The 20174-nt window shown below is 40.8% G+C and overlaps 1 protein-coding gene across 1 annotated transcript in view; it reads left to right on the forward strand.

Annotated features, from left to right (window-relative positions):
- Positions 1-19693, forward strand: part of cdh7a (cadherin 7a) — a 46469-nt gene extending 26776 nt beyond the window's left edge. The window contains exons 9-12 of the mRNA XM_079452671.1: positions 4309-4430; positions 9181-9298; positions 9481-9732; positions 17923-19693. Coding sequence (XP_079308797.1) covers positions 4309-4430; positions 9181-9298; positions 9481-9732; positions 17923-18431 — 1001 coding nt within the window. The 3' untranslated portion in view covers positions 18432-19693. The remainder of the gene's footprint in view (positions 1-4308; positions 4431-9180; positions 9299-9480; positions 9733-17922) is intronic.
- Positions 19694-20174: the final 481 nt, after the last annotated feature.

Genomic DNA, 20174 nt, shown 5'->3' on the forward strand with positions numbered 1-20174 from the left:
ATCCCAAGGCTAGCAGGCTTTGCTTGGCCTTACATTTAGCGTTACTCTGAAGCGATCCATTTTTCAAAGCACATGCTGTGAGCATGTGTCGCGTCTGTCTCGCTGTCGTACAGCTGCGAATTCTGTACAGACGATAGTTCAATCTGTGAGGTCGCTACAAACAGATGCCGTGCCACCGAGGTGACCGTCGTCTGTTGGCACCTCCAGAATTCACGTAGTTTGATCGAGTCTCATCGTGATTGTAGCCGATGGCCAGAACCGCAGCATCCTCCTCTCACATGCATGATTTTCACAACGACCTTAGTTCTGAACCCCTGCAGCATTTGCACGGACGGACGTAACCATGTTGACTTGAGTGATGGAGGGGAATAATCCGTCTGTGGGTATATTCTTAACCCATATTCACAAATGTGGACACTCCTAACCAAAGTTTACTGGTTTACTCCCTTAAACAATCAGTCCAGTGTCTGAAATGGGTTTTGGCAGAGAAGATTGAAATGTCCTTTTCTATTTGCTTGTAAGAATGAGATGGAGAACCCTAAAGGTAGCTTCAAAGTCATTTGTCTTCCGGCAGTGTTAGGTAAAGAGCTAATGGCTCTGAAACTCATAAGGGAGGAAATATCAATTTTTGAAAATGGATTTTCTTTTTTTCGGAGGGCAATGGTATTTGAAAGGGGCAGCCGACTAAGGCAGCCGTACGCGCCAGGAATCTCCTTCTCTGGTCAATCATTTAAAACTTAATACGTTTGTGACTGCATTTAACGTGCCGAAATTATGATTTTGTGCCTGAAGGCATCGGTTGTGACATTATAGTCATCACTACGGCAATAGCTTAATGTTCACTGTCCGCGGCACATCGAATCTGAGGTAACTTATCGCCCATTTTATTGTTCAGAACATTGTAAAGCCAGTTATGATACCCATCCGGAGGTGGCAGGCTGCCTGGATTTCTCTCGTACCCCAAAGTCATATTAATAGATTAATCGGTTCAAACCGAGCGCTGTTTCTTTATCCACGTCTGCAACTCAGCATGTTTCCTGCAGGTGTGTAAGGTACAGAGGCAGATGGGCTCTATATATCTTTGGCTGGAGATACTGGGAGGCAAGAGGAATATATTTACTGGCGCGCTTTTGCTTAATCCAGAAGAGTTTTTGGTTCACAGTTAGGCTGAATTCTGCTAGCCGTGTGAAGAGGCAAGCTAGCGTAGTATATACAATAAATCACAGAGTTTTCATTGAAAATCAACTCGCAATGAGCCAGCACATTTCTAGCCCGCTGTGTTCACACCTGCAGAATTTATTTATTTATGCTCTCCATCAACTCATTTGGCTGAAGACCACATTTGTCCTCCTCGATGCCCTCGCCGTCTCCCATGCCAAAAATATGAGAAGCTGAATGACAGGACGGCTCGCGAAAATGCAAAGAGAATTTAGAGATAATTTAGTTAAACCATTTCGCTAAGCAAACGAACGAGATGCTCTTAAATGCTGTTGACATATTGATCTTGTAGCAGACAGTTTGTGTTATGAGCCAATGCATAGAACGAGAGGATGTATTAGAAAATAGCAGTCGGCTCGCCAAAAGGAAACTAGCAGCTGTGTATGTTCTGGTTGTGCCCTCAACAGGTGTTTGGTGTTCGCTTGTGCTTAAACAGAAGAACCATCTGAGATATCTACAATGCATAGTTACACAACAAAAATAACCCCACGCCCTCTCGCAGTCTGTTAATTTGTCGATTGCCAAGTGTGGCATCCGCTGATGGTTGGAAATATCACCCTACTGCTAAAAGCAGGAAAAATGATTTACATTCATGTACAGAACCTCATGCGTGTACATTAGCTGTAGCAGAACAGTGTTATTTATTGTTTTGATTTGTTTTGTTTTTGCTTGGCCCATTTGTGTTCGCTGTTTCAGATTGAATTGCTGATAAATGGGATGATGTTGCAATTGGCTTATTTATTTTGACAGCATATGTTTGATTCAAGGTCACATCAAATTCTGTTGCTTGTATTGCGTAAATGAATTTCCTGTAGTCCATTTATTGCCCTTTGGATTCGTGGGAACACTGAGCAAAGAAAATGAACAGCTAATTCACCGTTTCAATTATGAATGTTGCATCAATGGTGGACTTCATTTGAAAACCTTATGAAAGGGTCAAAATGTTTCATCTTCAGATATCATTTCTGATGCTCTGTTCTTAATTTGATCCTAAAAACAAACTATTTCAAGGTTATTTTGAGCACTTGGAGTTTAGGCTGTGTCTTGTGCTTGAGCTCCTTCATTACAAAAAGCAGCCCAGTGGAGTTTCAAGGCCCGTTCAAGAATGATTACACTGAGATAAACATGTGAACTTGAGTTTCACAAAAACGAATTATGTACTTGTGACACTCATGATGCTCCAGACTTGCTGTAAACACAGAAAGAGGCCTGTTTCACACCGCATGAGTAAGCGGAGCAGATTTGTTTTGCGTCCATGTTAACAGGTTACAGCGCTCACACTTCACACAGCAGCAGTGCAGCAGGAGTTTGGGTGAGGATCCTACTTTTGCTGTGCTGCTCACTCCCAGTATATGAATAAATTCACACAGAAAAAATAACAAATGCCCCAAAAAAGCATCTTTGGGTTGTGTGTTAGTATATGAATGTTAGACAAGAAATGGCAACACTGTACATTTGTGCAACGTGAATTAAAATGATTTTAAATACACCTATAGAAGTTTAGTTCTATAATTTAAAGCAGTATTTTAAAAACTATTAGCCAAACATAGTGAGGTAAATAAATGCATGTGACAGAGCTTATGGTCTGCTAAATTAAGAAATTAGATCATTGTTCGCTACAGCAGAGGATGTCACTATGATAAAAGTGCCTTAAATATTTTTTAAGGACAAAGTGTGGGTTGTAGTAACTTTTGCAGATGGTAAATTAACTTATATATTTTAAGTACATATATCATTGAATCCATGACCATGCCGTTGCTAACGCCATGCCCTAACCACTGAGCTACAGGAAAGCTGTAACAATAAAGATACACCTTTCTTATGCTATTTTATACTATAAATATAAATTATAATATGAAAATATATATTATACACAGTTTGATTTCTATATTTTGGCTGTCACACAATAAGACACATGTACAGTATATTTGTCAACTACCCATTTAAAGGTGCTGTGTGCAACATAATATTAAAAACTATGTCTTCAAAGATGGACCTTTAAATATTTCTTCATCTTAAAAAAGAATGAAACAATAACAAGTACTATCAATATTCAGTGGTTGTATGTTATGGATAATATACTAAAGGTTTATTTTCAGGCGAGCCACAGCTGTTATGCATTAAAGATGCAGTTCCTGCAGTTTTACAGCAAATGTATAGCATAGTGTAAGACATTTTTCAATGACACTTCAAAGTGACCACACTGTCATGCTCCTTAAAAGCACTACTATGTTTCAACATCTCTGAAGCCATAAGAAAAATTTCACTCAAAGCTAAGTCATAGTTACTAATAGGTAATCTTTACCTCTGCCGAGGCTGTCAGATCAAATATAGCGCACACGTCAAACATCAAAGGTCATTGGAGTGTCTAAGAACGTCAACCCTGCACTATATACACAGTTCTGCTCCTTTTGTGTGCCTGTGTGCGTCACGAAACTAAAATAACAGCATATATCTTTTGAATGACATGAGTGAATAAAGACAGAAATATTTTAATATTTATAGTTTAAAAACTGTAATATTAAAGGAACAGTTCACCCAAAAAGAAAATACTGTCACCATTAACACTTGAGTTCCAAATGTCTTTGTTCCGATGAACACAGAGAAATATATTTGGAAGAATGCTTGTAACCAAACAGTTCATGGACCCCATTGACTACCAAAGTAGGAAAAATGCCAATGGTAGTCAAAAGTGCCCCAGATCTGTTTGCTGTCCTAGATTCTTGAAAATGTCTTCTTTTTGTGTTTAACGGAAAAAAGACAGATATTATTTAATTCAATTTATTTATATAGCGCTTTTCACTTAGAGCATTTACAGGAGAAAATAAGAAAAACTGAAAAACACAGAAAAGGTAAAACACAGCACAGTGCATGGTGTTTATAGAACAAGCAGGATCATTCTCGCCAATAATATTTAATATACAGATTTGGAACTATCAGAGAGTGAGAGTTTACAAACTTTGAGAGTGAGTAAAGGATGGCAGAATTTCGATTTTGGGTGAACTATTCCTTTGAAAGAAACCTTGGTCGAAACAAGACTCCTTCCTCCATCACATATTTAAATATGTTACGGTTTCTCTGTGATTTCAGTGGATCCATCGCAGGTTGGCAAAGGCGTTGCTCTAATCACAGTGATGGACATCAATGACAACGCTCCAGTCTTTGCCATCGAGTATGAAACCTACCTGTGTGAAAGCGCTGGACCAGGACAGGTACTAAAGCTCTTTAATCTGAAACCTACAGCAAAGCCTTTTTTATCAGATGTGAAATGTGCTATATGCAGATGTGCATACTCATTTTTGTTTAGAGTTACTGCTGAAATTATATTTCATTGGATTAATCTTGATTTTATGAGACTTGGATATCTATGATATCCTCCATCCGAATATTCAACAAGAAAGATCTGGACAGTGATGCTGACTTGTAGCCTCTAAAGAGCTCAGAGAGACACAGATGGACAAAATGACACAGGATTCCTGTGGCTTTCTGCTGCATATCACTCTAATCAGGGGGTCAAAACGTTGTGTGCTCATGTGGAAAAAGCCTTCCACTGATGCAAATGAGACAGAGGGGACCGTGGCATGAAATTGGTTTGTTGGGTACCGTGGCATTGTGTCAAGTAGGTCCTGCAGCGGCCAATTGCAGAACGGACACAAACAAACAGTTTAGTCATCGTAAATTCCTCAGCATGAGCTGATGCAGACGCATTCTCTAAATGTATGTCAGAATGTCATTAACAAGATGAATGTCATGGACTTAACATTATATGACCGCATGGTGGAACTTTTTCTGTCCTAATGGGAATGTTGAAAGTCGCTGACTGATTTTGTTACACAAGGCTAATTTGTTCTTGAAAGTTCTTTCAATGTAAAATGATGTTCTCTGTAAAATCAAAGTTAATACGGTATGCAATTGCTAATTTACATCTTTTGACAGACGACGTGTGTATTTAGTATAGAATTAACAGTCATACTTTGGCAGAGCCGTTTGAAATTCCTGCTCATTACTTTACAATGCGATTATTAGTGCGTCTGAAATTGACTTGATCTAATCAGTTATTTTGGGAGCAGCGAACGGATAATAAAATATGTTTTTCTTTTTTCCATAAAAAATAACGTCTCCCACAAAAGCCCTCGAAACAAAGAGAGAACAAAACAAGGCTGCAGGGTCTACTGAGCATGAGATACAATCCCCCGATGGAGTATCATTGTCTGTGCCATAACAATTAGTGCTGGCCTGCCCGTCTCCCAGAGTCACAGTGAATAATGTTTGTTTTGCCTAAGTGAAAAGGTGTCGGTGGTCTCCTTTCACCAACACAATCTCAGCCTTGAAACGCATTACTGGAGTCCCTTAAGACCCCGTATGTGTTTTGGACACCACAGACTTCCATCACTAAGTTTCAAAGGCCTCTCTTATATTAGAGGCTAAATTACTTTCTCGCCTTTCCCAGGAACAGTGGATTGGTCTCTCCTTCTGTGAATTGAGATGAAAGCTCCTGTATGTTTTCATAATCATTTAGCATCCCCGGTGACTCAGACTCGCTTGTGTATCTTTAAACACAGGGCCACTCGAGCGATAGTCAGACGCCGTCTCAATAACGTGCATCTCTCCTGCGAGTCTTGGCGTGGCGAATCTGTGCTTATCGCAGCCCTTAAACCTCTGTACCTGCAGCAGAGAGGCTCACTCAGACGTCCCAGAGTGCTTTCTGAATCTGTAAGTCAGAGCCTTTGAATGAGGTGTTCCTAGAGCTGTTAGACGAGGAATTTTGATCAGATAGATGTTTGCCACAAGACGCAATATCATCAACAAACAGCGATGACACTTTTGCGCTCTTTGTCACTTCGGCACCTCGCAAAACAGTTGCGACGGCCGTTTGTCGATTTGCGTCTGAGAGAAAATAAGCTCTTTTCCCTCAGATGCGCATCTGTTGTTACATTTTCTGTGAGCGTATCTCCCCATCGGTGTTTTCATACGGCTCATCTGCACATTTGTATATTTAGAGCTTCACACCTGCTCCGTGAAGATGCCAGTCTTTCTGAAAGCAAGCGTATAGAGCCTTTGAATGAATGTGAATGAACTCCTCCGAATTGCCGGGTAAGAAAACAAATTGTTTAGAGGTTTTATTAAAAAGTATATAGGGATAGTTCACCCAAAAATCCTGTCATCATTTACTCACCCTCTTGTCAGTTCTGCAGAACGCATAAGAAGATATTTTGAAGAATGTTGGTAACTGAACAACAGCGGAACCTATTCTTTTCTATTGTACGGACACAAAACCAATGCAAGTGAATTAGTGCCGCCGTTGTTCGGTCACCAGCATTCTTCTAAATATCTTCTTTTGTGTTCTGCAGAAAAAGGAAAGGTTTCAAACAGTTTTGAAAAGATGACAGAATTTTTTTAATGAAATATCCCTTTAAATAGATTTAAATACATATTTCTCCAAATCGAATAGATGACCTCACTAATCGACTAGTCGACCATCGTGACCTATCCCATATAGGTTGGGGTGATGTGAGGGAGCGAGAAATTTCCGCATCATTGCATCCGAGTTTAAAACAGATGGCTTGTTGAAAGAGGTCCCCAGATCCCCATCCAACAAGTGCCTGTAATGGGGTCGCACAAAACGCATGTCTTCATCCTTCCAGCTCAGAGCTTTTTCCTCAGTGCCCTTGGTTTCTCTTTTGTTCCTAATATGACTTTTCGAATTTAGTAGAAGCTTAATACGAATGGAAGCTGCGGTCTCTAAATGAGCCAGATGATTTGTTACAGGTGATTTAGCAGATTAGATTATGAGGAGTGAGTGTTTTCCCAGGGGTTCTTTATCTCTTTAAGGTCGTCTATATTCTGCCTCGTCTCTTTATGCCTCAGAGACGCGGTCAGCAGTGGCAGACTCACAGACCGTTGCTTTACTGAGCCAACTCGCTACTGTGAACATTCCTCTGTGAATCGCTTTGTTCAAGCTCGGACGGCACAGGAGAGATTCTTGCCCTCCAGCCAATTTGTACATGCGAAGGAGAGCAAAAATCAACACGTGATGCACTTTTTGGCCGCACATGAGTCGTTCGCTACTTGTTAATGCAGCGATAATGATCGGCTTTCCATGTCTTCAGGGTCGGTAAATGCAAAAGCAGGTTTTGTTTAAGACCTCGGATACTCTGCCTTGGCAAGACAGAGTCTTGGTTTTAAATAAACCAGTTGTTGATTTGATCAATACACTCTGCATTCATCCTGATGGACAATCTGTAATTAATTTTGTCGCGGTTTACTGTAATCTGTGGTGAAGGAACATTCGGCGCCAGGATGCACACAGTTTTACGATTTCAAAAATATTTACACATAAAAGATAAATCCCTCATGGTTCCCATTGCCAAATAATCACTTAGCGTAAGTGGGGGAGGTGACGTTAAATAAAATAACCGAGAGGAGAATTATAGTGCTGAAAAGCTCGGGCTTAGCACAAGGTCACAGTGTTCTAGGAGACGATGCTAATAGAGTCTGTTAGCCGCTGCTTCGGCGCATTTGCTCCTTCTCGGCCGGTGCAATGGGGTTTTAGGAGAGTTTTCAAGCAGATTGAGTTTGTGCTGACTGTAGCCTGACGCTAGGGAAGAGCTGTGCACAGTATTTAACCCAGCCAAAGCCCACAGATTAGGCCACAACAGTGTGTCAGGAAAATCTTCTTAGGGTACCACCTGATGGGTCACCCTGATATTCATCTCGAAAACGCAGCATTTTGCCATGCTTTGCGTGGTTCGGTCCAGTTTTAGGCGGGATGGCCTTCAACTTTACTAAATCCCCGGATACAGCGTAAGCGTTGTCCATCGCAGATAGCTTAGTGATTTATTATAACCCTGGATGTTGTTTTCAGCATGGTTTCAGACACTTAATGTGCAATTTGACAATGTGAAATGTGTGTTTTTCCTCCAAGTTCAACCCCTTCAAATTCAGTGGATTTAAATTGGTCCGTAGTTTTACATGAAATATTAAGGTTTACCTATAATATGAAATATTCTGACACTGACACTGCGGCGGTTTGAGCGAGAGATCTGTGGGTTGTTTTGGAGTTGAGGTGCTGCTGTAGGGCGAGCCGGGATGGTTGTAAGACTTTGTGTGTTGTTGTCATTTGTGTTGATGTTTGACATGTAAACATGTTATGGTGCAGATTGTCCTTCTAGAAATGTTGAGTTTCAAAAAACAAACCTGACAAGTTTTCAAGAAGTTTCGCCTTCTATTTTAGGCTGTTGTTGCACTTAAAGCTTTGTGTTATCTACCCAAAATGACAACAAATATCTATGTATCAATAATAGCATACTGTTTCTATACATATGTAGGCATATACAGACGTGGACGAAATTAAGAGCCCATTTCTAGATGCATTGTGGCACTTCAGTCTCTGTTGATTTTCAACAAAATCAAACCTCAGGAGTGAAAATGTCATACAACAGCAATGTGAAAGACTGACAATATGACAACTGATAAAACGTTTATGACATAAAAATGAAATATTATTACTGTTGTATTACTGTGAATATGAACTTTCTGTTATTTTGACCTGTTTCTCCAGTTTTCATTTTCTGCAAATAAATACTAATAGAAACTTTGGGAGACATATTAGTACTTCACAAAATAAAACAAAAAGTTTACCCAAACACATTCCTATAAATAGTAAATTCAGAAAAACTGAAAATAATTTTGGAATGGTCTCTTAATTTTTAGCTCAGGTATAGCATTGTACTTTAAAAGCAAAGTCACAGGTTCAGTTTTCAGTTAAACAAACGCTACCAAATGATAAATCTACGTAGTTGGATTAAAGCATATGCCAAATGGATGACTGTAACGCAAATGTGTGTAAACAAATGACACCATGGCTATGACTTGTCCCCGTTTTTTTAAACAACTAACCAATGTTATAATAATCCTGTTTTCATGTCCTTGTTCTTTATTTCTTTTTTGACACCGTCTCAGGTCATTGAAACCATAAGTGCAGTGGATAAAGATGAACCGCCCAGCGGGCATCGCTTCTTCTTCTCTCTCACGGCAGAGACAGCTGGGAACATGAACTTCACTCTCAGAGACAATAAAGGTACGTGATTTCATTAAGACAGTAAGAGTTTATAGCGGAGCCTTGAAACGCGTAATAAGATTAAGCATAGCTCTCATTCTGTCTATTCACAGCCATTTGACATATCTTCGCTCAATTCACTCCGTATTACTTTCCGTGTGAACTCATGTACGTGTATCTATCTCCTTCTCTTCTTTTACTAGATAATACCGCTTCTATCCTAACCAAGCGGAGTGGTTTTCAGAGGAGGGAACAGGCTATGTATCGACTGCCTGTGTTGATCGTGGACAGTGGCACCCCGGCCCTGAGCAGCACTAACACGCTGTCTATACGAGTGTGTGACTGTGACTCTGATGGGACCCCCCAGTCATGTGGCACTGAGGCCTTCATGCTATCAGCGGGTCTTAGTACCGGAGCTCTCGTCGCCATCCTGGCCTGCATCATCACCCTGCTTGGTATGTGATACATTTTTTGTCGACACAAAACATTAGTAAATAAGGCAGTTGAAAGTGACTAGCTGTGTCACAGTGATGGTTTTCTGCGGTTTGTCCACCTTCTTTTGCTGTTAACGCGCTTTAAATGTATTTCAGACTGAAACTAAATATTATACATACAGTAGTGTAGGGTGGGCATTTGAATGTGTTTATTGGGATTCGATTGGATTCACAAACTTTGACTTTAATGTTATTGGTTAATATTTTATTTCCGCACCCATTTTTTCATTTGTTTTAACCACGGAAAAACAAAAGTTGTAAAAATGAGAATAATGTGCAACGATAAATCATGCACAAATAAAACCTGGGCCATTTATTAAAGGGATAGTTAACCCCCCCCCCAAAAAAAGAAAACGACATCATTTATATGACTCTTTCTTCTATGAAACACAAAAGTAGATATTTTGAGAAATGTCTTTGTGTTTTTTTCAATGAGGGCCAGTGTTGTTTGGTTACCCAACATTCTTCAAAATATCTTCTTTTGTGTTCTGCTTGAAGAAAGAAAGTCATACTGGTTTTGAATGACATGAGGGTGAATAAAAGTAGTTTTTCTTACATTTTGGGTGAACTATGTCTTTAAGAGAGGAAATGGGTAAATTGATTGGGTGAAATGGTTGGCTTCATGCTGCCCAGCTAACATAAGCTGTGATTCACCATTAGCCTTGAAATTCGTTTTTTTTAAATACAACTTCATAAATAGATATTCGTTCAATCGTGTGATGTTGCTTTCCAGACATTTTTAAAAGGCGTTATTGCTTTTCCTGACATTCGGCATGCAGACGGGCTGCCGTCAGTTTAGTAGTGCAGGCGCGTCAGCTCTACCAACAGGGACACTGTGTGTGCCGAGAGGTCTGCTTGGCCACAATTGACTTGTTTACCCTCTCCTGGGAGGCTGCTGGTGTCTCTGATTACTACATTTGGAGTCTTATTAGCTGATTGTTTGATGACTGACCTCTACCCAATATGTACCATTCACTCGGTCTGATTGGTTGACTGGTGTGTCTTTGTGTTGATTTGTTGACCTGATGACTACGCAGTGGGAGTGAATGCAGTCCTGATGGTTGGATTGATTTCTTGATTATGCCATTGATAGGTTGTCTCTCAGGCTCGGCCGGCGCAGTGGAGATCTGTCCGCAGACACTGCAATAGCTCGACTTGCTGACAGATGTTGCCTCTGTCTTAAAAGAATTCTATTATTAGGACAAGGTGTGAATTTGTATGTGTATACACGTGGAACTGAGAGACGGACGCTTTCATTGTTTGTCTACTTTTTTGTTTTCAGCATGCACAGATGACAGATAAGCCTTTTTCTTTCCGCCTCTTCGGTGCTATTACAGTGAAGTATGAACTAGTTTATTTCTATCTCCATAAAGACATTACAACTGTAGATGTGAAGTAGCTGAATACGATGTGTTTTAATTTCACATTCCCCAAGAAACTTATTCTCTGGTGTTTTTAAACATGACTTAATACACAAAGAGTTTATATACCTGGTAAGCTGCCTATGAAGACATCATTTTTGAGTATTTGCTATTTAGGAGGATCTATTGACAGAAAATGCAATATAATGTACATAACTACGCTTCAGAGGTGTATAAAGACCTGACATAATGAAGCGTTATGTTTTTAATACCTGGAATGAGCTATTTCTATCTATTTGTGAGTCAAGGCTTTTGACATTTTGTATGTTTTAATGTTTTTATTTTTTAACAAAGCAGCAGATATTGCCATCGTGGTAGCATAAAGGCGAGTAGGTTTCACCCCAAAATGTCGGACGCGCAGGGCGCAGGTGTTCAAAATTCACATTTATGCATTTGGCAGAAGCTTTGGATAAGTACATTGCATTATACTATACATTTGTTCCTAAGAACCCCCGGCCTTGGTGTTGCTCAGAACATAGTTCTGAAGTGTTATGGTGTGCACATAATTCACATGAAACCAACAAACTAGTAATATGTTTAGTTTTATAGGGACAGTTTAGTATAGGGAGAGTTTCAGCGGCAACAACATAAACAAACATTATGTTGACCAAACATTTCTTCCGGTAGACCTCTGCAAAGAATCTAGAACTGTTGAGTAGTTTTAGTTAAATGCAATAAATTTACAATAAAATATTTATTTAAATGAATATTAATGTATAACACATATAATATCAATTAAAATATAACAGGCCTCTAGCCAGACCAATAACCAAACACAGACCAGAAGTTGGCCTGGCGTATGCGTCTATACTTTAAATCTGTTTTATATTTTATTTTTACTACCCAGAATAATTAAACTAATTTATAAAAGAAAAATGGGGGCCTTAGAGTTTTTAGTATTGGAGTTTTTAGCTTACCCCTCTGAAGTTTGTCAAGTTAGAAAGTATTAGAGTTGGGAAGTATTCGAAAATATGGAGTACTGTGTTTAGCTTAGAAAGCTCTATCTTAAACACATTTAGAAAACTTAAAATCAGTCATTTAGCCAATTTTTAAAAGGGGTCATATGGTCAGAATACTTGTTTTCTGTGTCTTTGGTGTGTCATAAGTTGCCCATGCATGTACTGTATTAGAAACGTAAAATTGCTAAAATGTAAGTGTCGGAACAAAAGATGAATTCAATCTAAAAGCGAATGCTCACCCAGACCTGCCTGAAACCCCTCGTGTAACCACAACCCCACAAATCTACATCAATTCTTGGTATGATTTGACTAAGACCGTAATGTATACGGAAGTTAGGTGGGCGTACCTGTCAGTACAATTGCTTTGGAACCTGATGTTCCAAATATGGTAAGAAGCGTTACATCACTCACTTCCAGTATTCAACCAATCACTACGCACTCGTTAACTGGCCAATTATAGCACACCTCGCTTTTCAGAGTGATGAGGTTTGTAAAAAATCCAAGTGTTTCAGAGAAGCGGGGCGAAGAGGAGATACAAACATGCACATTATATACAGCGTTTTTTAACCATAAATCGTGTATACACATTGCATTACATCTAAAACAAATGATATTATTCGTTTTTCGTGTTGGCTGGATCGCTTGGAAGGAAGCAGCTCACTAGATTTTGTCAACTAGATCAGTCAACAGATTCTTATGCAACCACATTGTTTTCTATCAGAGTAAAGGAAAGAAGAGAGCATCTGTCTGTGGCACTGAAAGCTCAGGTTCTGTCCTAATTAAGATTGACAGGCCTGTGAGAAATTCATCCAAACCAAACCTCACAGTTTGAGGCCAACGGTACCAGAACTCCCTCCTCGTGTGTTGATTTATCACTGACTCTTAAGGATTTATCATCTAAATGCGAGCTCGGCTAACTTGTTAACAGCTTTAACCGACGTGAAATAGTCATCCCTGTGGTTTGCAGCGGCGTAGGATCCTCCACCCCTCTCCTTCTAAACTACAAGAGTTGGATTAAACCACGGCTCTGCCTGATCTGAGCAATGCAGTTATTTTTGGCGATGAGAGCCCGGCCCCAGGGGCTCAAGACTGCTCACTCATGGTTGCGGGGAGGAGGAGAACGATGAGAACGGCTTCAGAGGAGGAGAGCTGTGCGGGGAAAGAGATGGTTCTTTTTCTCCTTTTATCTTTTTCCGGAGTAATGAATCAACAAGCTTTCTGCCTGCCATCGCTTCAGCTATCAAAGCAACACGCATCCAAACCTGCCAGACGCTGAGCGATGCACAAGCACAAGTGTTTCGAGTGTTTTTTGTGTATGTGTTTCCATTTTACCAAACGACCTACAAAATCACCTAACGACACACGAAACGGTTTCTCGATTAAACCGTGCATGTTTTTTATAGTGTCATTATTGCAACATCAAGAGTCATGAACCCAAAAACTTGATAATAAAATGTGTTGCAAAACTGAGTTCAGTAGGATCCAGCCAGGTGTTTGTGGTACGCAAATTAAATCTACGGTGTTACGCATCACACATTTCTGCAGCGTGTCACATTATGACAGTTCTGATGGAAACCTTCTCATTAGCACTCCACGGTCTTGGGTAGAGAAATAAAGTTAGATCAGGTACACCCGGGGCACTCTGACACGTTAGTACCCACAGGTCACATTTCGCAAGACTGACATCACATTTCGCTCTCTGCTCCGCCAATCAGTAGTCCTCTCTTCCGGGCGCGCTTCATAGTGGCCACTGACAGCGCGAGCGGATGGCAGTCTATAATACTTATGAGGACCCTTAAGGCGATGTGGAACGCCGTTGCGTCAGCCAGAATAAATCTGATTTTATTTGGTAGATAATGTCGCCGCTGCGAAAATGCGGGACAGACAGGTGTCATAAAGTACAAACACCTTGTGTTGGGCAGTGGCCTAAATGTCAACAGGCAGATAAATCCGAGTATCGCCGGTATATCTTGATTAGTCTTCACTGCCCGCGGCTATTGGCAGCGCTTGAGATATGTGAAGGGAACGTGTACGTGTGAATGAGAGAGAGAGAGAGAGTGAAAGAAGGGCAGTGCATAATCTAGTAGTCACTGCCTCATTTTTAAGAGGTCGATGGGAACCGGGCCCCCACAAAATATCCCACTTGTTGTTTAATTGATTGTGGATGACGGATTGTTTTCTCAATCCAATTACTGCAAATTGAGGATAATGTTAAATTGATCTGCTGCTCCCGTTGAACATCCATCTTGTGTCAAAACCGCACCGAGGCTAAATCAAGCCTTAAAGTGGGTGCAGTCTGTAACAGTTAAGACTTAAGACTGCATTAGATCTATATAACTCCTCGTAATGGTATAACGGTGGCTCAGAAAATCAAACCGTACGTCTTTAAAAAGCTGTTTTGATTGCCGAGTGTCAGGCACACACGCGTCTACTCCAATAAAACAATGCTTCACGCAGAATTAGCTTTCAGCGTAATAGGCGTGTCAGCTTTGATTTTAACAGAGAGATTCACGGCTTTCGGCTCGCAAGCAAACGCCTCGTCTTTGTCCTAGAAAAGCTTAAGCGATGAAGAGCTACAAGCACAGTGTGTGCATTTTTTCTGCGAAACGCAAAAGTTGTTTTCTGGTCGCTTTCATACAATGAAAGCGAAGGGAGACTAAGGGCTGTCATGCGGGCGGACGAAAATAATGAATAACACAGTGTAAAATGTATCCATATGACTTGAAGCAATCTGAAGTACTTCAGCTTTGAAAATCTTCCGCGACAGCCGTGGTCCCCATAGTTTCATTGTATATAAATAAACAGCACATGCATTTTGCTGTAAATAACTCATTTCGCGTTCCGGGTTTATATTTAAAAACATTCTTGGATGCATTCTTCAATGTTCGTCTTTTATTCACTCCTTGGTACTCTCATGTAAAAACATGTTAGGTGGATGTTGGCTTTGGTTTTGTTTGTATCCTTCTTGGTGTGTATGTGTGTGTTTGTGTGTATACTGTGATTATGACTACACACGTGCAGCCGCTGCCTCGCCGGCCCACTCGCCCAGGTTGTCTGCCCCTGGAAACCGACACCAGGCCCGAGGATGAAGTATGAAGCTTTGGCACCATATTTCACACTCGCTGTGGCAGGCCTGAAGGATGGATCATTAGACGTTTGCCTCCCTTTCCCCCCCACTCTATCTTTCTCTCTCACTTCAGTCTGCTCCCACTTACACCTCCTCTTTCTCTCTCCTTCACTTCATCAGCTCCCCTCGAGCTTGGTTTGGCAGCCAAATACACATATGCGGTATCTACACACAGAAAGATAGACTCCCGTGGGAGGACTGTGTTGTGGCTGTACTGTAAGATCCTGCGCATTCATGGGTTTGAGAGCGGCAACAGAGAATTGCTTTTGCATTTCGCATGAAAACTGATTATTTTGCTTTTTTGTGCATGTGTCTTGATGCGTTCTTCATTTCTCCCCTTTTTCTCGTTTTACTGAAAGAAACTGTCCTTTTATTTCATGAAATATTTTTGGCGCATTATGTATCGGAGAGGCACGCGTCTTTTTGCTGTTAGGGCTGAGGGTGATGTTTACTGACCGACATAATCCTGTCTTTTTTAAATGTACAGTAGGCATATGCTGTACTCATTGAGAGGATTTAGTGCTGTTTTTTTCCAGAACAAGCTGCTTGTGTTGGGGGTTGCAGGGGGAGAATGCGGCCGTTAAAGCACCATATTTACAGCACATACATCGGCCTAAATCGTCCTGTTCATGCGTCCATGTTTTTATCTCAGCATATATTCGCACTTGTCGGAGCTAAAAGCGAGAAGACAGAATGTCAAATCTGAAGAGCGCGTGTGTGGAGGTCTTACGGTTAATAACCCTTGTAAAGAAACACACAGGATAAGATCAGACCGTAACTCCTTTAACACCTCGTGCTCCCAGGCGCACATCCCGTGATGAAACGCCTCCTGCTTTGAGTTTGTCAGCAGTGTTATTAAAACCACTACAGCCCAATCTGATGAACTTATTGATAAAACTAATGTACCACATCTGCCCTAATTGAACTGCAGAGATAATTCAGGTTATCTTTCATGTTGTACGAAGATGTGTCAGGCCTTGAGGCTAACAGAAATGTTGTGTCGAGTGGAAAACAATGAGAAAGTTGCAGTTTCGTGAGGTGTCAAATGCTGGTGAGATATTGTCACGCTCAATCTGATTTTCAGTGTGCTACTGTACATCTTTTATTATCTTGGGGAAAATTAAGGTAAATAGACTGCTGGAGAAAATGTTTCTGCACCACACAAAAATGCTTTAAACTGATCGTCTCTGATTGGTCAGACAAAAACACTGCCACAACCCAGAATGCATTGCTTTGTTAATTAAAAGCTACAACCTGTTACTTTGGTTAAAAGTAAACAAAGTGCATAAACAGTAAGCATTGAAAACTCATACTTTTTTGTAAGATTTCTCAGGAAATGTCAGTTTGACATAATTTGACTTTTGTAAAATACACCTAAAGATTAAAGGCTGTCACAATATCTGGAATGTCTATTAATTTGGGGGGGTATTAATACACATTGCTATTAGTCCAATTTATCTTGAATCAAAATACAAAAAACAAGTGATGGGAGGTAGGTAGACAGTTTTCAGGTGCAATACCACCACCTACTATGTCAGTGTTACGCAGATACTAATGCTGAATTATTAACATGATATCAATTATAATGTTTATTGTAAATACTTGCATAATGTGAAACCCCTTTACAGATAAGTTAAATTAAGTATGTTTTAAACAGAGATGGTGATCGAAGCCAAAAATTACATATTGCAGCTTTAAATTATACTCTAAAGTCACCATGAAACAGAAGTTAGAGTGTGTTGTTTTCTGTATTGTGACAGATTTCTAAGTGAAACTGCTTCTGAATTAATTTCATCCTTACATAATTGATTGGATCATTGTAAGTCGGGTGTTGCTAACAAAATGGTGGCAGATTTGAATGCCAGTTTACAGTCTGATACATGACTGGTGTCATGATTCTCGAGTGGTGAGACAAGGACAGAGGACCCAAGCGCAGACAGCGGGTAGGGGTTAACATATATTTAATAAATAATAAAACAATGACCCACGTGGGGGTAACATAACAAAACATGGGAATATATGACAGACAGAACAGGACTAAAACTAACTACACATAAACAAGACTTGAATAAACTCTTGACATAAACTACAAATAACTACACTAATACAACACAGGAACGAACCTGCACAAAACAGAAGACACAAGGGCATTAAATAAGGGAGAAAATCAAGAGGGAAACAGGTGTAGGGCATTAATCAATAACGAGAGGATGGGAACCGAGACGACCCGGAGAGAGCGTATGGAAGGCAATAATAACAATAATTGCCTCTCTCCACATTAAACATGAGGTTCTGTCATGATCCTGCCACTATACTAAGAGAAACATGACATGATGCAGCAGAATCATGACAGACTGGTACCCATTGGACAGTCAGTTTAGTCCTACCCCTTTTTCTGGGTATTAAGTCATGAAGAGAGGTGGTGAAGGGAAGCTTGATGTTTTTGATTAAAGATCACAAGTGCAAATGCATAAAACATTATGCAATGAATACTCAAACACTGTGTACATTTTTTTATTTTATTTCATAGTGACTGTTGTATCATATTGTTTAATTCTCATGCAAATGTGTTTGGTTGCACTTGATTGGTCATGTTTGCTTGTTTTGACTAACACCAATCGGTTCCTTTGTCTTGTTTTCACAGTGCTAGTGCTGCTGATCGTGACGATGAGGAGAAGGAAGAAGGAGCCTCTGATCCTGGACGAAGACCGCGACGTGCGGGAGAACATCGTGCGCTACGACGATGAGGGCGGGGGCGAGGAAGATACGGAGGCCTTTGACATGGTGGCTTTGAGAAACCTCAACGTTGTGAGGGACAGCAAAAGCCGCAGAGACGTCACCCCCGAGGTACCCACCTTGTACTGCTCCCGTCCTCCCCCTTACAAAATCACCCCCGACAACGGAATCTTCCGGGAGTTTATTTGGGACCGGCTGAAGGACGCCGACGTGGATCCCTCGGCCCCTCCCTACGACTCCCTGCAGACATATGCGTTCGAGGGCAGTGGCTCGGTGGCCGAGTCCCTCAGCTCCCTGGACTCCCTGAGCACAGACTCGGAGCAGAACTATGACTATCTGAGCGACTGGGGGCCTCGCTTCAGGAAGCTGGCTGACCTGTACGGCCATGGCGACAGCAGCAATATATTCTCCTCCTAGCTGGGATTAAAATTCCTGCCAAGGTCCGCTCAATCAAGGGCATAATGGAAATGAACAATGATCAAGAGAGAACCACTGACTCATTGATGCTTGAAAGAGGCGAGCAGAAAAAAGAGGGAACAGTCAATGCGCAGGGGGAGGGAAACATCTGCAGAGAGCAGCGGTTTTGATAACTAACAGACAGTGGAGATTCAACTTTGAAGCACTTCTATTTAAAATTGCAGTTAGATGCCAGGACTAGACTTGGGGTGTGGTCGCAAACGCTTAAAGAGAGGTCTTCAGCCCAAGAGAATAATGGACCGTGGGCTGAGGGGCCACATGAGCTGGTCCAGGAATTTCAATTGTGTAGAAGAGACATTGGAAGTGCTGTCCTCGTGGTATAAATCAGCCATACGGCACTGATGCTTGAAAGATGTTTCTGTTCCATCACATGTTTCTATGACTCGCAGGTTCTCCGAAAAAACTAATTGATATGAATTGAACAACCAATATCTTTTCCAAGCATATTGCATAGTGAAAAACTGCAAATGTTGCTTTGTAAAGTATCCTTTATGCATAGCTTCACATGTGTTGTCCGGCCTTTGTTTCATATGTACATCATTTCGGCCATCACGACAGCTGAAACACCCTGCAATTATGCTGACCAAGATACCAAAAGTCAAACCCGTAGTGAATAGGCTATGAAGTATTGAGCAAGACAGAGCCGGGCGGATTGAATCATTGAAAATGTATAGTACTTGCCTTTCAGTTGAGGCTGTCAACCTGAGTTATTCTGAGATGTTATTTTGTAAGTTTGTAGAGAGAACCCTTATGACAGCGAGGGCTTGAATGGAAGTCTTTTGTATCAAGCCTATTCTTTTTCTGAAAACCTTAAAGGGGCGACATGTTTTTGTAGTTCTCTATGCTGTCCTGTGTACAGTTTTTGCAGTGGTTCTTGCTGAATGTTGTGAGAGCTGTTTTATTTTATTTCAATTTATTTTCAAGCTGGTCTATTGTTGATATATGAGTGACTTTGGGTGGCTGTAAAGGAAAAAAGAATGTAAAGAAGCTACCCTAAATAATAATAACTGGTGATGTGTGAACCAGTGTATAAGGACAACGCAGAACTTCATACAGTATATTCAATGTTTAGCTGTTGTCCAACAGGTTATTTTGATTTTCAATTGTAACAATATGAAATGACAGTAACAGTCTATGGTATTATTCACATGCTGGAAAGAAATTTTGTACAGATTTTTGTAATAAAGCAAATTGCAGCACACAGCTTCGTGTGACACATTCCTTTCATTCAACATATTTTGATCTGTGTTCAATCTGGAGATGTTACTGGTAAATTGGCCGCATTTGTTTGTGAAACGGGTGGTTGGCCCAGACATGATGTGTAATCAAGGCTAGCATAGAGAGCCAACAGGGCCTTGAGTTTGATGAACGACACAAGGCTTGTCAGAGCATTTAAAAGGCCTCGGGTAAATTAGCCTTTGAGGGACGAGATTGATGATTCTGTTAGAGAATGCAAACATGCATTCAGAAATACGATCGCATTTTAAACACGGGCGGACGGGTCGTGCGAAACCCCGGTTGGACTTGAGGCTCAGCCTATAAATTGTCACGCCCAGGCCAGATAGAATGAGCATGCTCGAACCAAACCTGGTCTCTCTTTCTTGCACAGCATGCATGTGTTTGGAAGGCAATCTTTCCACGAAACTCCTATTGCAGCCCAGCCTACGCAATCACAGTGTGAGA

This window comes from Barbatula barbatula (assembly GCF_947034865.1).
Source record: "Barbatula barbatula genome assembly, chromosome: 3".
NCBI classification, from domain to species: Eukaryota; Metazoa; Chordata; class Actinopteri; order Cypriniformes; family Nemacheilidae; genus Barbatula; species Barbatula barbatula.